The 18,654-nt window shown below is 34.8% G+C and overlaps 2 protein-coding genes across 2 annotated transcripts in view; both read right to left on the bottom strand.

Moving 5' to 3' along the window:
• Window positions 1-2,571, bottom strand: part of LOC150095503 (cytochrome P450 3A8-like) — a 59,212-nt gene extending 56,641 nt beyond the window's left edge. Inside the window, exons 1-2 of the mRNA XM_090410356.1 lie at window positions 2,316-2,571; window positions 404-500 (exon numbers count right to left, since the gene is read on the bottom strand). Coding sequence (XP_090266482.1) covers window positions 404-500; window positions 2,316-2,398 — 180 coding nt within the window. The 5' untranslated portion in view covers window positions 2,399-2,571. The remainder of the gene's footprint in view (window positions 1-403; window positions 501-2,315) is intronic.
• A 15,092-nt stretch (window positions 2,572-17,663) lies between these two features.
• LOC150095502 (cytochrome P450 3A8-like) overlaps window positions 17,664-18,654 on the bottom strand; it is a 46,880-nt gene continuing 45,889 nt past the window's right edge. The window contains exon 14 of the mRNA XM_090410004.1: window positions 17,664-17,981. Within this exon, the coding sequence (XP_090266130.1) occupies window positions 17,877-17,981 (105 nt within the window). The 3' untranslated portion in view covers window positions 17,664-17,876. The remainder of the gene's footprint in view (window positions 17,982-18,654) is intronic.

Here is an 18,654-nt window from a genome sequence, read left to right as displayed (position 1 = left end):
AATACTCAAAGTTATTCGGTACGTGATTCATCTGAGATATCTCTTTAGAATATTAATTCGATGAAAGTACATCAATTCCTACTAACCTACTAGAGAGTACCTTAGGAATTAATGTTAATTGAATTTGTTAATCTAATGGAAATAATAATTAACAAGTTCAGATTCCACTAACTAACGTGCTTCTCCCCCTGTTACACTCATAAGTAAACGAGATACGAGATTTGCTTATTCATATTCGTTTTAACCACTCGTTTGCTTCATCAAGTTTAAATCAGTCAATTTTTCAATCAAAATATTTACCAATTTATCAACTAAATTAGTTTTTTTCTTTAATGAATATAAGGATATCAATGTTAATCTTAAAAACCGTAAAGACTTTTCATGAAAACATTAAGAATTTTACCTTTCCAAAAAAATGATGAAATGTCCCAACTAGTGGATAAGGTTCCAAACATGGAACACCTCTTGATTGCCAATAGTTATGAGTGTTGGTAAGATAACTGAAATAAAATAGAAAAACGAGACTTGAGTAGATAAATCAGATTTAATTCAAATTATATATCACTTCCTACTTGTGTTTTTATTATCAGAGAAAATTCAAGAACTCAGGGAAGAAAGAAATTTTCAAATTTACTGACATCCTTTTTGATAATTAGTGGAATGATGTTTCTACTGTATGATACTGTTCGAATTTTACTCTGAATTTTGCACTCTGAACAAGTAAACGTTTAACGTCAACCTCGTAACTGTTCCTAAATTGTAAGTTTCCTGCTATCTCAGTACTTGGCTTTCTCTTCCGTATATAAGATTTTGTTTTAGTAAGATATCAGTTATTTTTTGAGAGGACGTAAGTAAAACAGTAGAGGATTAAAATGTGGACATCGGTTAAATGATGAGACTTCTACAGGTGTCTACAGGGGCTGTGGTTGATGGGTGTTTGGAATTACGGTCGAAGTAGTGCTGAGCAGTGAGTTGTATTTAAATTTCGTAGTTTTTTCGGTCAGATTTGCTGTTTTACAGGATAAAATAAAGAAAAAAAAATAGTTTTCGAAATAGAAGACTGTCGGTTCCAGATGAGACTAGTTTACTTTCTGATGAATACACGTTCATGAAATCTTTACTTCCTAGTTAGGATCCGAAACCGATGTGTATAACCAAAGTGTATTTTAGATTAACTGAGCTATGGTGGTAGCGTTCTGTAGAGGAAGTGAACATTTAACCTCCCTTCTTCATTTTAATGTACTGAAATTTAGAGGGGATTGAGTTGTGATTCTTAGGGCTATCAACTGCATAAGAACCAATTGATATAAAACGTGGGTAGAAATTCAGTTAAATGATGTGCACAGCGGATATGTCAATGAGCACCAAGCGAGCAGGGTAAGGAAGAGGACGAGGTGGAGAAGAAGACGAAAATGAAGAGGAAGTGAGGCAGCGAATTCAGGCAATCATAAAAAGGTGAAATTAGGTTCGTGAGTTCATTTTTCTATGTAATAAACATTCTTCATTGTCACACTCCGCGGACCCAGAGTTGTTTCAGTCCATGCATTGAAGACATAATTTTGTTTCGCGCAATTTTACCATTAAAATGGTTCAAATGAAATGAAAAAAAAAAACCAACAATATTTCTAAACTTGGTCTCCTTAGATTTTGATGGAAATTCCCGAAGAACAAAATTTGCGTGGTAAAGTATTTATATAGCTCTCAGAAGTGTAGAAAGACTTATAAAATGAACATCCAAGATTCAAATTATAATAGTATGAACAAATCAAATTTTTTACTTCATTTTATATATATTTAGAATAATCGATTTGTATAGTCTTAAATTTGCAATAGAAAAAAATTCAACGTTATTTTTCACGCCACCACAGACTGACACTACGACATTAAGAGAACACGTCGTTAAAAGATCTGAATTACTCGATGAAGTAAAATCAGGAAAGATGTGAAATATTGATTCCTTCATAATGATATTAAGTTTTTGGTAATATGCATAGTACTTACTACACTAATTATAATTTTCTGAATGGAAATCCTATCAATCTGTAGCTTTCAAAATTCCGATTTTCATCTTCATGTATTTTAATAATCCTTATTAATTTTATTTTGGGGAAAGTCGAAGATAATCATGGATTATAAATGTTAGAAATAATTTATTTATTTATTTATTTATTATTATTTCATATTTGTATTATAATTCTGGAAGTTTAGAGCAATTACGGATACCCTCTGACAGTTACTTTTTTTAAATGTACTGGCATACACGTCTCCTTATAGTAACAAAGAGAATTAAATGTAAACAGAAAGCTTTTACTTACAAGTATGACGCAATCAGAGTCACCAGCTGACTCACCACTGCATATAAAAGCCAGTTTGGAATGCTGATTTCGAATATCTCCATTGCGAAGGCTGTCGTTCAACTCCCTGTCGTGTGTTAAACAGTTGCTGGGAATAGTTAACAATTCTTCGCCACCAAATGAGATATCAGGTTAGTGCTTTCCCACTCGAGATTGCTGTACTGTTATCTTTTGCAATACATGCAGGGTTTTGATGGCGCTCTTGAGTGACGTTACTCCGTACGATACAAGATAGTTGACTACATCCCACTTAATGAATATTGCAAGACATCCCTTTTTTTATGTGTCAATGTGGAATTTGAGACTGTGGTTCTCATTAACGCGTTTCCTGCTAGAAATTTTCTGTGACAATAATGTTGTCTTGGGAAAACGTCCAAAAAAAGGCGATAACGTCGTTTCTTGTAGCATTCCAAATGAGGTAAATTAAGAATATAACTGAGTAGAATGTTAACGAAGTATGAATTAGACTACTATGAGAATTTTAGTCTCGTCCAGAGTTGTTTGATGGTTTTGTAATATAGGTTCATGCAACCGGTTTGAACATTTTGATAATATAAAGGTTCGAAAACTGTTTATAAATCTTTCTTCGCGATAATTTTGGGATTTTATTTAAATAGGTCTTTCTTGCACGTTTCGTAGCTGATATCTTTCCATCCTAAATAGAAGTTTTCCCTTTTCTCTCTACATTCTTTACATTTACGTCGCAAATATTTACTTATTTTTTGATGTCTTCTTTTCTTATAAGGTCTCATTTTGTGCATCCTTTAATTGCTCTTAAAAATTTCATTTGTGCATTTTCCTTTCATCTTCCTGATTTACAGTCCATGTTTCTGAACCATATAAGAGAGTGGGAGTGGCCATTACTTTGTAAAATTTTTGATGTTTTTCGTCTTGTTTTTTTTTTCAGTGTTCTTTTAATTGTTCCACAGATTTTCAGATTTTTTTAAATTTTATTTTCATCTATATCTGTATCTTTTTGATATGTTATTATGCAGCATAAATAATGAAAATGTGTCATTTATTCGATTACTTTATTTTATATATACCTATTGTTGATCTAACATGATTTACAGCTTTAAATGCCATGACTTTTATTTTCTTTTAAGAAATTTTTAAGTTGTATTGTTGGCGTATTTTGTTTAATTCGGACACTGATTTTTGAAGGTCATCTTAATTGTCTTGTAATATAATCTGTTCATCTGCATACAGCAATATATTGATAACATTCCTTGTGGATAACTGGATACCTTATTTTATTGTTGCCTTCCATATTTTAATAATCTAAAAAAAAATAAAAAAATAAAAAAAAAATAATATATATATATATATATATATATATATAATATATATATATATATATATATATATATATATATATATATGTATGTATATATATATGTATATATATATACAGGGTGTTCGGGATAAATTTGACATATTTATAATTAATTATATTTTTCCGTAAGTTACATGTATTAACACACACTTCTCTTCATTTAAAAGTTTGGACCCTTCTTCATTCATATACAAGATGTCAGAAAGGATGGATAGCTGGAACCCACCTGAATCATGGAAGAGAATAACTTGTATCATGATGATTCGTGCCCGCCATCAAAATAAGGATATTACGACTGCTGCCCAATGCTCCCTGAATACAGTAAAAACAATCAGGCATGAACTAGAGACTTGCAATGGTGACTACGAGGATGTAGCAAGAAGAAAGATCCCTAGCAGACGATCTGATTGCGTTCGTACAGCAGAATTCCTCGCAAATCTGCAGGAACAGGTGTTGAAGAACCCTGGCATTGGAATTCGGGCTTTGTTCGTGGAGTTGCTAACTGTAGTCAAGCCCTGGATAACAAGGGTAGCCAATGGTAGGCCGTATGTATGGCAGCAGGATTCGACCCCTTGCCACACCTCTGGGAAAAGTCAAAAATGGTTGTCTGAAAATTTCTACGACTTCACCAGTCCAAATGTTTGGCCTCCAAACTCCCCAGACCTTAACCCCATGGATTATTTTGTATGGGGCGCAGTTGAAAAAGACACCAATCGCACTTCCAGTAATACAAAAGCCCAGTTAATGGATAAAATTAAAACAGTTTTTGCGGCCCTTCCCAGGGAGACTGTAGCATCAGCTTGTTCGAGGTTCCGAAGCAGAATTGAAGCTGTGATCGATGCTAATGGTGGTTATTTTGAGTAAATCTTGTTGATAGTATTGTAATTAACTCTGCCTGTAATGTTTTTTTGTCAATTCATTAAATTTAATAGATACAAAGAAGATTTTCTTTTTCCTTACGAAACTCTCAAATTTATCCCGAACACCCTGTATATATATATATGTATGTATGCATATATATGTATGTATGTACATATATATATATATATATATATATATATATATATATATATATATATATATATATATATATATATATATATATATATATATATATATATATATATTGACCAGAGTTGAAGATAAGCTACATCCTTGTCTGACACACTGATTTATTTCACTCTCTTCTGTGAATGTATTACCTAACTGTAACTGTATGTATTTTGTATCTTTATATAAACTTTGTACGGCTTGTACCAATTGAAATAAATGTCCTTATTTTTTCATTATATTCCATTGTTTTTCTCTGTTTATTTTATCAAAAGCTTTCTCGTAATCTATAAAGGCCATATGAATATCTAAATTAATTTCTCGTCTTTTTTCAATAATTTGTTTTAACACATAAATAATGTCAATGCAAGCAAGTAGTAAATACAGAGAAAGGGGAGGGGGAGAGAGAGTGATACTATGAGTTCTAAGGTCTATTTTGAAATGAGGAATTAAAACAAAACTTTCCCATATTAATTAAAAATATAAAACTTACTTCAATTAATCCAACGATCAACTGACTAGAAGAGGCTCTAAATGGCATACATAGAGTACTGTAGCTATCAGTTATAATCGATCCTACAATGAGCTTTTTTCTGGAGTTTCTATTATATGTATTTATTATTATTATTATTATTATTGAATTTTTTAAAAATCATCATATATATATATATATATATATATATATATATATATATATATATATATAGATCAAAGATAAAGATGCAGTTAATTCTTATCAAATGCAAGTAAAGTTTATAATGTAACTGTAAATTATTGTATTAGATACAATGGATCAAAGAGGACTGCACGTGAAGCGCAACTTCGTACATCTGAAAGATGAAGCTATTAAGACATTTCATCTCCTGTGAAGAATATCTCCGACAGTAACAACACATGACCTGCCCATTCCTGTCTCAAGGTTCACTATAGTGATTGTTAAGATCAATACTATATTACATCAGTGACAACTATTATTACAACAATCATTAGGGCTTAAATGTGTTTGCAAAAACAATGAAAGATATTATTAATTTGGCCTCATTATTCGGTTGGTATTCAACAATGCCAACATCCAACAATGATTTGGAATTTTTCAACGTTTGTGAATGCTTTTTGAATTTCCACTTTTTATTACGATACATAATGCCTTCCATGATTTGGTTGATTACAGACAATGTGGCGATGAGTCTGTAATTACTTATAATGTTTACCTTTCCATGTCTATGCATGGGAGTAATTAATGCAGTCATTAGTGTTTTTCAGGTAAGTGACCCTTGTCGAAAATTTTATTTAACAGTTTTAGTATAACTGAGCGTAGGTTAGTTGAGTGCATTTTCTTAAGTCTTTTGGTTGATTGCGTCTATTCCTGTTCCTTTGTTAGTGTTAATTTGATGAATTGAAAGTGACAGTTCTTTTGTTACTGTGGGGAACCGCATTGACACTTGGCTGCTCGTGGTCTCCTAGCGGAGAATATTCCTTTGTGTGAGGAGAGAATATTTCTTCCAGATTTTGGACAGAATTCTGAAAGTACTGATTAAAGTTTTTTGCCAATTGTTTGAGGGGATTTGGGCTCGCAAGCAAAGCTGTGTTTTATGGTTTCTGAGGTAATGATGTTGTGTGTATTATCCAGCATTTAATTTATCAGGTGGCAGGTTTCCTTTATGTCATTCTGAGCTGTTTTAATTTGTTTCTGTAATAGGGTTTGTTTGCAGTTCTGATTTGTATTGTTAAGAGATTCCGTTTTCTTTTTTTATTCACTTTGTAAACTGTCTTGTTAGATGACCTCTTAAATTGTCTCCATAGGGAATCTTTTCTTTGCATGTCTATTAATCTATTATCTGTTATCCATGCATTTTGTCTGCTTTGGGGGCGAATATTTATTTTTTAATGCTTTTTTATCTATTTTATTAAATGTAAGTTTAATTATAATAGTACATACAGCATCAGCAGTCTGAAGATGCTTTTTGCATTCAGTCTGTTTTTCTGATTTCGTCGTTTACTAGAGTTTCGTTTAGGATGTGGTTTTACTGTTTTGTAGTCTCAGTGATTTTAAAGGGTTCTTGTTCAGTATGCAAACGTATGCAGTGACATAATGGTCTGCCAGTTTACGTTATGACGGTTGCGGTATAGCAGTTTGGAGGGGCTCGTACATTTATGTGGCAATACAGGATGAGTTGATTGTATTTTCGACTATCTCTTCTCGTGTATACGATTTCGATGGAAGGGGTTATGTTGTATGCTGATAAGGGATCTAAGTATTTTGCTGTCTTGTTATTTATGTTCATAATGTTTATATTTATGTCACCTATTATTATCAGATTTTCTGAGGTTCCTTCTTCCGTGGTAGAAAGCCATCTGTTTAATTCATTTAGAAATTTTGTGGTGCTTACATTGGGTGGTCTGTATATTGCTTTTAATACCAAGGAGTTCTCTTGTTTCATATTTTTAAGTTAGATGCATACGAGTAATTTTTCCACAAATTATAATTTATAGTTTAATTCTATTACTTATAATTTATGTTTGTTAAATAATATAATACGATCGTCTCGTTTAATTTGTCTGCAGTGTTTGTGTTTTTGAAAGTTTGGCATTTGGTAGATGGCTGTGTCTTCGTTTGTTGTGGATACTTCTGTTAGTATTAAAATATCACTTTTGTTGTCCATATCTTCCTTCAGATAAGCTTGCAGCGTCAGCCAGTATTTCTGAATGATCCCGATTTTGATATGAAGAATACATAACCATTTTGGGGTAGTCACTTGTTTCCATTCTGTTATCGAGTTTAGAATGTGGCAGCTGTCATGATCCGGGGTTATTACATCTGCTTGTTAGTCTGCGTTCATATAGGTTGAACGCAGACTAACATGTTGTTACCTTGTTTACGACTCATCACTGTTCCTTTTAATCGAGAGCCTGTTGAATCTCTTGCGGATTTTATTTGGATTGGCTTTCCGTTTTGTGTCTTTTTAAGAAACACTTATTTTGCTATCTCTTGTCCATATAATACTGTGCGGCAAAAGATTTACAATTTCTGGGAGACCACATATGAGGATATCATAGATTTTTATACTGTTTTTGGTTTACGAGTTCGTAGTGTTGTTTTAACGAATTTAGTTCTTGCCGTAGTCCCTCTGTCTCTTTAAGTTATGCTGTCTTTCCGTTATCTCCTGAATGCTAATGTTCATTTTTCTAACGGTCTGCGATACACACTCTACGGGACTGTTATTAAATTTAATAAATTCCTAATATTGGTTGAATTTTTGGTAACTTATGCGGTATCTTTTTCAAACTTTTCTCCAAATATTAATTAAACAGTCTTTTAGGTTTTATAATCAATCTTCTAGTAATACATTTAAAGTGGGCTCACCATTAGTATACTTCTTGTTTTTCATTTCTTCTTCTGTTCATTTCATTTCCTCTTCGTTAGCTGTTTAGCGCCTACTTTTGTTTTCTTCTTTGGCTGTTTCCAGTGTGTCGTTGAAGGCGACATTCCTTCGTTTTCTCCACAATGTGGGCACTTACACTCATCACGCTTCGCATTTGATTTTCGCTGCTAAGTGGCCTTGGACAATCCCAAACATAGAAAACTGCATATTTCTATGACAGTTCCTGCATGTTATGTGGTATTCTTCAGCAGTCAAGTCTTCCTAGCATTTATAGCATTTCATTCATTCTGGTTTTAGCGATCCTAGGGTGACTGCTAAAATAGCGACTTCCTTTTTTGTGCTGTTGTGTGGTTGACCACTGTATGCTCTCAAAGACCAAGCTTTGAAATCTTATAACTACTACTATTACTACTACTACTAAAAATAATATATACAGCATAATGCAGCAGTGGCAGGGATGAAGGAGGAGGAAAACAAACTTCTTTTATGGGTTTCAAGGGGTACTGTGAAGGGATGCTAAGCAGTAGCTGCACGTGTTCCAACGAGCCTAGTGCTAACTGAGGGAATTATTGATGCTTCTTCAGATGAACATTTTCCATAGAAATATTTCTAGAATACACACATAGTGCGGAGGCCGATCGTCTGTGCGAAAGTGGGGGGAGTGAGTTGGTAAGAGATGGGTTGTTAATAAGCCTGATTGTTGTCCTCTGTATTGAGTCAAGCATTTCGATGGAGCTTTTCGGGCCCCTCCCCATATGTGAGAGCGAATTTAATTTAATTATTCTTATATGTTTGCGACAAATTTACATTACTGAAAGAATAAAGCCGGCCTGGTTGGCCGAGTGGTTAGCGTATTCGCTCTCCAGCCAAAAGGCTGAGGGTTCGAATCCCACTTCGGGCATGGATGTTTTGTGATTGTTTGTGAAAATACTAGTAGTTGTGGTCGGCGGTAGATGGCGTTGGTGTAGATGATGAAGGTAGTTGCAGTTGGTGGAATAGTGGAGACGGAGAGTTGTAGAGTAGATGCCCACCCTCGATGAATCTTCTGACTCCCTGGAGGTGTTATGCAATAATAATAATATTGAGTGACGTTAGTTTTGTAAAATTACGAGGAGTACATCAATAAATATGCATGTATTCCGAAGAATGCATCAAAACGCTGTTGATGACATTTTTATGACAGCATCTATGTGGCTGATTATGTCTGTCAATGACGTGCATTCCTGTAGCATGGTTTGGTTAGCTCGAGGGATGAAAACCCCATTTTTAATTGGAATCGCCATACGAGACGAGTAAGTGACTTTCACTTGTCAGTCTCTCCTGTAAAGGTATACAGATTCTACCCCTTCCCCTCTACCAAGATTCTAATTTTGATCTTACTAAGTAAAAGACGTTGTATTTACAGGCTTAGTTGCAAAGTGTGTATGTGTCCTCTAAACGTATAATTCTGTTTTGCTTATCTCTGCCATTGACAACAATCATTAAAATGACTTCGTAACCTGCGATGTCCATTTAGAATAGCAAATTTTATTAAGTTTCAACCAGCTGGTACTGAATTGCTATCAACAGCCTTATAAGTTACAGGTGATAATCCGTCTACAAATCAGTATATTCGTGGTGTATTAACATTTCAACTGCTACATTTCTTTCATCTCCACAGTCTTGTACTAAGACTATGTTTCCTACTCATAAGCTTAGTTTGTTTTCTCAACTTGTTTGAAGCTTATCTACTCCTTTCAGATTAAGCATCACTTTCTTCTTTTATTACTTCATAAGTAGAGATAAATCTCTGTATCATCCCCATAAAAATTCATCTTTTATCTTGTTATCCTACATTAGGATTAAGATATTTCTAGTGACAGAGGTCAAGCCTGTGCAATAATAAGATGGGTTTAACTCTGAATCAGCTATAGCAATCATTGGCGAAGACGGAATAAAGCTGTAGGAAGGTTCAAGTCCGAATCCGTTGCATCGACGTGCTTGAGAAAATTCACTTCAATGATTTATTCATTCTCTCAGGTGAAGCATTGCATTGATATCAATGTGGAGAACGAATATTTCAAAAACTTATGAAATATAGAAGAAAACTTACATATGTAGCAGCCATTCTCATGTGAAGTTTCGAAAAACACAAACCCACGCATGACTACAGCGAGCGTAAAGTTACCTATTTAAATATAAGGTATCGTGTAAAGGTTTCTCGAAATTGTCGTAGATGTAATTAAGGTTTCGTGATGGATATTTACATACTTTCGTGTTATTTTCTTTCCTCTTTTACATTAGTTAAATTTTATTTATTTAAGGTTTGTCCATGTGATGTTCAACTTAATTTATTTAATAAAATATGTTCTTTGTGTATTTAATTTAATCTCTTCAGCGTGAAGAGTTGATTTTATCCAACAAAGAAATTTTTTGCCTCACTTTACGTTATAATAAATGAATATCATTGAAGTATTTTGTATTTCAAATTGCAAATTGCAAAATTCTCATGAAACCACTGGTGTTCAGTTAGACATTCTGTCCTGGAAATGTATTTATTTATTTATTTTGCCTTTTTATGTCATAAGTAGACCACTTTCTAATGTTAGGAGCATGGCATTGTTTGGATTTTTTTTGGAAAACTTGTGTTTATTCTTTTCTCTTCCTTGTTCTGTTCTATGTTCATGAAAGAGTTCCTGTGTGCATGTGTGTGTGTGTATGTGTGGGTGGGTGGGTGGGTGGGCGGGGGGGTACTGCGAATCATTTCCACACACAAATATGTGTACAATGCTATGCTGCTGTTTATCTCACTTCAATATTTTTCATAACTTTACATCTCGGTTTCATGAATTTTTCCACCACAATATTTTATATCTTGCATAATTTACTTTTAGCAGCATACCTATTCTTCATGGTCTGAGGAATGGCTTACCGGGTTTCCTGATTTGTATACTTCAGTTCCTTCCAAAACCTACTTTGATAAGCAGGTTTTGCAATGACAGTAACCGAAATTCTACTGATGCTAGATACTGGTTCACATTATTTCAAGAATTACGATTAAGGTTGGTCTGTTTTAAGTGCACAACCAGCAATTTCGTTTTCGAGTTGGGCAGAAATGTTAGTGCATAAAAAATCCCACCCCACCGTCTGATTAATTTCCCAAATTAACTAATGTTTTTAATTTCTTGCTGGAACATTTTCCATTTACTAGCTTTTTTTTGTAACTGCGGTATCGTAAGTCTTACATAACATGTTTATTGTTTTTTACCATTACCAGACCGACTTTGTTTCATGAATTCTGTCGGTCAATTACAAGTAACAGTTTTAAGTAAAAAAACTAATCCATATTTCGTTACTTTTAACTGAACCACGATCTTATTTGAATAAAGTGCTTCCTTTTTTCTCTCACCCTATCCAAAAATTACAAGAGGACAATGAATTACCGTTAAATTGATAGATGCATTGCAGGTAATTAGGATTAATAAATCTTTTATAAACTGTGAATAAACTCTAAAATATGTTTTTTGAATGTGCTTTCTTTGATGAAAGCAAATATGTTGCTGAATAAATCAATAGGAAATTCTTCACTTCTTTCATGATTTTCGAATTACCAGCCTCTCCCTGATTCTTAAAATTCAAGTACAACATCCAAACTAGTGCGAAATACTCAAAGTTGAGTAAATTTTAGTGTTGTTGATTAATCCACAACCCGTATAAAAATTAGATACACACACAGAAATTCGGAATTGCGAAATTCTCCAGATTTATTGTTAAGATTTCAACCATCGTTCTCATCATTATCATAATGATTATTAAGAAGATGTGCAGTTCTGTATTTTTTTAATGTATTGATTTGTTTAAAAAAGAATAAATTAAATTCACATCTCTTATTACATCTCTACATCGTCTACATCACATTTCTCATTAGGTCTTATTGCTCCCTCCAGAAATCTTGCAAATCTCAAAATAAACAGGTGCATTCTCGTTTTTTAACCTTCTGAATGCTTTTAAAGTGTGCTCGTTTTTTTTGGTAACCATGACGGCCTTTAGATAAATATGAATATGAATTTCGTGCGATGTGAAACTATCACAACTCGTTTTAAATTGCCAATTTTTCGAACGTTTAAATGTACAGGAATGAAATAATTGAATTGGCATCTCCTCTCCGCCTTCTCTGTGGGAACATATATGTATCTGTATACAACAACGACAGCCATGGGTTCAACGCCTGTAGGTATCTGAGGTGTTTGTTTTGTGCAAGATGACTGAATCTGTGTAGAGAGTTTCCTCACCATTGGACAATGTTTTCGCCCCAACAAGAAGAAGGGAAGACCCAATAGAGAGTGGGTAATCGTCTTTTGTTCTTTCTTTCAATCATCCAAAAGAGAAGCGTTTTTCATTTCCTCTCATCTTTCATTCTACATGTATGACCAAATAGACGTAGTTTCCTTTTGATTATATTCTGGATTAGGTTTTTGTTTGGTAGTATTCGACTATTCTGGATCCAGCTTATGTACATACGAATAAGCAAAAGTACTTATTCGCAAGTACTTTCTGTAGCACTTCCATCTGAATGCTAATATCCTCCTTTCAGATTCTCTCAGGAGTACCCAGGACTCACATCCATAGAGCATGCTGCTGAAGATACAAGTTTCCACAATACGCAGTTTAGTGTGTATTTTCATAGCTCTTCTCTTTCGTAAATGTGTCCTTAATATTTTTCTCCTTCTTCGCATAGTGTTTGCAATCTCCGTTCCAACCTTGCTATGTCTTCTTCAATCGGACGATGTCATCTGCAAAGCAGAGTAAGTTTATTCTCATTCCATTTATTGAAATGTCCACACCATCTTCTTTAATCTTATCTAGAATTCTTCCCCGATGTGTGAAGAAGATTGGTGAGATTGGGTCCTCTTGTCTTGTGCCTTGATTAGTGGCAAACCAATCTCCAGTCACGCCTCCTATCCTGACTGTTGCCTGTGCTTGGCAGTTTATATATTTCCAAAGGCGTATTAATTTATGGCGGATCAAGACACTGAATAATTAATCACGCCAAAATGAATGCCTTCACATTTACTGACATTGACACAGTTCCAGCCTATTCAAATCATACTGCATATCCGAAGCATTGCCGATTACCCTACCTATCTTTGCATCATCAGCAAGTAGCTTATGTCGCTTGTCAAATAACATTGAATAACATTGGGCTATACGCTGATTCTTGTGGTACACCACTTGTTGTCTTAAACCTTGCAGACTCACATCCCCCGAATACCACTTTTTTATTTCTGTCAGTCAGCTATCCTCTTATTCATGCTAATATTCTATAACCCAAACAATTTTCTCCAATTTATGCAAAAGTCTACCATGTTGTATTCTGTCAAAAGCCGTAGAAAAATCCAAAAGTGTCATGGCGCATCCATTCCCCTTGTCTAGTTCAATGGTAACATTGCTATAGAATGTGAGCAAGTTGCTAAAATATGACCTTCCCTTAGTAAACACATGTTGCTCATTACAAATTAAAGATTCACTGTCAACGCATTTATGAATGCGAGCCCTTACCAATTTTTCAAAAATCTTCACCACTCCTGAGATATTAATTGGTCAATAGTTGGAAACATTGTTTCCATTCTTGCGGCATTTTTCCTTTTCTGAGACTCGTGTTAAACAGCGTGGTCAAAGGAATAGCCAGTTCAGCTGAGCACTCATTTAGCACACGTGCTGATATCCCAACAGTCCTTATTGCTGAATTCTTATTCAGTTTGTGCAACAGCTGTAATACCTCGTCCTCATACACCTTAGTTTCTTCATCCAATGAAGGGATAACAGTGAGATCAATGTTGCATACACCAGGTTGATAGCTTTTAACAAAATGGGCACTCACTAGTTGAACAACCCCTTCTGTGTCTGTAACCCTCACGCCATCTGCATTTGTAAGAGTTATTCTTCCATTTTCATTCTTTCTTTCTTTTACTTGAGGAAATCGATGGAATTCTTGTGAGTTGTCGTTAGCACCCAGAGCTAGCTTTTTTCATACTCAGACTTTACTTTCCGTACAACAGTTGTGATTATTCTAGCCTGCTGCTTATAACTTTCGTAAAAAATATGGTTTCCATGCACTGTCGATAATGTTTCCATCCGGCACCTGATCCCAACAGTTAATCACGCCAATATAACCTTTTCTGAATGGAACATTCACAAACCTAGCCACTTCCCAATTGAGTACTGCATGACCACTATCACCAAACAGAGGCAGAACAGTTACGTTTTTAACTTAAACGCCCTCTGACATTATAATTAAATTTAACACTCTTTGACCTGGAGTTCTTTCTGTCACATGCTTCTTGAGGAAGTTATCAAGCAACAACTCAATAAATGCAGTTTCATTCTTCTCATAACATTCTACTGATAACCCGTCAATATTTGGACAATTAAAGTCTCTCATTATGATTACTCTTTTCTCGCTCATCTTTTCTGTTTGGCGATGCATTTCTTCATCACAATCAACCGATACACCAGGTCTGTAACAAAACCTCATTATGAAATCGATCTTGTTATGCAAACTGTCCAAACACAGTTGGACAGTTTGCATAATCTCTATTCTTTTATACATATCTCTATTCTTTTCTACATATGATTCGCAAAAATAGCTAGTCTCTCATTATGATTACTCTTTTCTCGCTCATCTTTTCTGTTTGGCGATGCATTTCTTCATCACAATCAACCGATACACCAGGTCTGTAACAAAACCTCATAATGAAATCGATCCTGTTGGATACCAGGTCACACCATATGGCTTCAAATGCCTTGCTACATGAATACTGTTAGTAGAAGTAATACAGTCATAGGTATCAACTCTAACTAGATTCAAGTCATCAGATATCATTAGTAGCACACCCTCTCCTCTCTATCCTTCCTAAAAACACTCCACCAGTTATACTCGATAGCAGTTAGTATGTCTGATTCTGATAGCCAGGTCTCAATAATGTCCACAGTCTTTCGTCCTAACATATTGACCAAGGGGGAAAACTCTACCCCTCTCTTTCCGATACACTTAGAATTCGTGTACAGACATAATAATCTACCTGAATGTTCTTTGTATATTCTTGTCGGCAGTCTGCATGACACAGTTGGACAGTTTGCATATCTCTATTCTTTTCTACATATGATTCGCAAAAATAGCTATGTAGTTTTAGAAACTCTGCAGAGTTCGTCAATGTTCCTATTAAGCTGATTAAATTAGTAGACATTAAAAGCTATTAGAAACTTTTCATGGTTTGAAAAACTTAAAGAAACCTAAGAATTATCAACATTAAGTTGTGATCGTCTAATCGCAATACAACAAATTGTTATATTATCAGAAAAAATTATGAATTATTCATATTTATTCTGAACATCCAACGGACACCCGGATATTTAATTTGGAATTAGGAAAATGGACTGTAGAATACACCTGATTAAACAGCAGTGTCTTAGAATCCGTGCAGACTAGGAGATATGTCACATAGATCCGTCGTCAGATCGCCTCCCAGATTTGCAAGTATTTAGAGGATTTATAGACTGGATTTCTATGGGATTAAAATCCAGTGTCCATAATGTAACACCTGAACATTGATGTCCTGTTCTGCGAGCTACACCCGAACAATTCCGGTAACGTATTTCCGGCATTATCCTGTTTGAACACATCTGTGCCACTGCGTTGCCAGCCCGATTGCACAATGGATAGGTACTTTGTAGCATTCATAGTATACGGTCTCAGGATGTCGGGGCTCTAAGAGATCACAAGTAAACTTCCCCCTACACATGATGCTTCCTCCTGTCTGTTTCTGCTGGACCATGATATAAGAGCGTGATTACTTTTGCTCCGTTAACCTGCTGTCGACGCAGCAAAGATGGAATTGATTCATTCGAAAAAATACTTTTTTCAATCATTAATTGTCCAATGAGGCAGATGAAAACGGTAGACATTGTCGTCGGTAGTTACGCGTAAGCATTGGGGGACCTTGATTAGGAGCTTACCTAGGAGACCCATATGGAGGAGGATATGTTGTTTGTATCGATCAGGCGTACGCGACTATTTGGTACAAAACACCCTTTCACTTATGCTATACCTCAACTACATTAACCCTATAAAATGCTTGAAGAGAAGTCAACGTGCTCCACCATGGACAATGCGCATCGTGCCATGTAACGGGTTGTAGCTGGTATAAATTGGAGGAACATGATGCTCAGCCGTGTACAGGTGAAATGGCATCGAGTTTAAAAGAGGCGTTGTGATGGGATGAGATACTGCAATCCTATCCGTGTGACAAATTTGACAAAGTGGACCATCTTAGGTTAACAATCAGTGATACCGTGCTAAAATGGAAGTGCAGAAATGGAACTGAACGTGGCCGTATGAAGGATAATATGTAAAAACCACCATTCGTCTGCTGACACATTGTATGCAGTTTTCCGGGAGTCGAGTGGAAAACGAATCTTCACAAAAACATTGAGAACCGATGATCACGTGGGTTTCCATGCTGGGACCCAATATGCAGGCCTCACATGACCGAACCAACATGAAGCGTTGCCTTTATTGGTCCAAAGGGCGTGATCAGTGGGACTTGCAAGCTTGGAAACCCGTCTGATGGAGCGACAATCTGCCTAGGAGGTGGACTGGTCTGAATGTGTGGGAAAATTCCGGTGAGTGTCTCTTACTTTGTTTCGCCTCGAACCTTTGTTTGTGTTGCCAAGAACTTTGAACACGGAGACATATCTGAATTCTGGACAATGCAATGCTTCGTACATTGTGGAGTTTCTACGAAATTGGCCATTCTATCTTTCAGCTAGACAATGCACCGTGTCTCATAAAGCTGCTCCGTAATCCAATGGTTTATGTATATGGACGTCATCACACCTGACTAGTCAGCACAAGAGCCATGATGTCAAACCCTATTGGACATTTGTTGGAGGAACAGCAGCCTAAGCTGAGGTCAAGGAAAGTCTACCTCAAGAATGGTCCAAAATTCCCATTGAACGCTAACGTACTCCTGTGGACAATATGTCCAGTCGGACTGCTGCAATCATCGTATTGAAAGGAAGCATTACATCTTATCATGGCTGTTTGTTCCTCACACTAGAGTGTCCGTCAACTTCTTTAAAAGCAGGGTACATTACACTTTTTTTATTTTAAGCAATAAAATAAGAAGAAATTAAATATAGAAGGGATAAAACAAATCAAATTTGCTTTGTTTTATTCTTTCCTATTCCCGATTTATTCCCTATGACAATCATGTTTTAAGAATAACTTTCAACAGTTCCTCAACGTTTCGAATTTTGAGTAGATACTTTTTCTTTGTATAACGAAATCGCAGTTTTATTATTTTTTATTAAATAAGTTTATGAATAGATGTTTATAATTAATTTTATGACTTCGATACAAATATTTGGAACTAAAAATAATTTAAGGAAAAAATGCCATAATCATATCAAACTTCTTTCATAACATTTCCATTCGTTCTTTAATACAAAATGAAACACATAATTACAATATATATTTCAAGACATAAAGATGACTAACACTTGTAGAGATTATTTGCTATTAAAATTTTTTATTAAAGTTGTGCATTAAACATAAATCCAAAGGTAATTATTAAAAAAATCATCAAAATCCATAATCTGGAATTAATGTCACTGGAAATGATATTATATTACATAGAGAATATATATTTAATATCGTGTGCTTTCCGAGTTCACTAACTCAACCTTTCGTTTGCTAACTTTGTATTATAACCATTATAGTGCAGTTTCATTAGTTTCTGGAACGTCATTTCGAGCTTTCACGGCTAAAGGTACGGCCTTTGGTTGGAGAAGACCAGTGTTGAAAAATTCCAGATTAACCTGTTAATGGATGACAAAATTGTTGGTTAGAAAACTTTAGTATTTCCATAATTTTTAATCTCCATTTATTAAAAGGTTAACTAAAAAATCATTTATTTATCAGATTAATCAGTTGCTACTAAAACACGGATCGCTGTTTGTAATCTGATTTCTTTGACCTTTGAATTACTTTAATTAATAGTTCTGGGTTATCAAACAGAACTGTACTACATCGTATAATAACCTCTTATAAGTGGATAAAGAGATAATAAATATAAACCCATAAGAACGTCGTCAGTATCATTCCTATAAAAACCCCTTTAATAATTTAAATGTTTCTATCACATGTCCTCTCTTCCGCTTTTGAGATAGTTTTTGGAACCCACAGACGTTCACCATTTCCTCATTAAATGAAATGAAACAGCTTGGTCAGCGGAGGTGCTAATTTTCCTGCTCATTATCCTAACACCTGCGCTGATATCGGTTTAATAATATGGAAGTGTTAACATTAAAGTTTTGTGATATACTAAGCACCTCTATTTCTACTATCTATAGATTCTCATCAGTTAGCTAAACATTCGACACTGCAATATCACAACCAAGGTGTTACACTTTTGCAAGATGATTTCTAAGTAAGTCAACTATTTGATTTGCATCTGCTACTTACAAGAAAGGTGATATGAAGGCATGCAAG

Source organism: Typopeltis vanoorti, chromosome 20 (assembly GCF_054136105.1).
Source record: "Typopeltis vanoorti isolate ZY-2024b chromosome 20, IOZ_Tvanoo_1.0, whole genome shotgun sequence".
Classification (NCBI taxonomy): domain Eukaryota; kingdom Metazoa; phylum Arthropoda; class Arachnida; order Uropygi; family Thelyphonidae; genus Typopeltis; species Typopeltis vanoorti.
The sequence above is the reverse complement of the archived record's forward strand: the minus strand, read 5'-3'. Positions and strand labels throughout refer to the sequence as shown.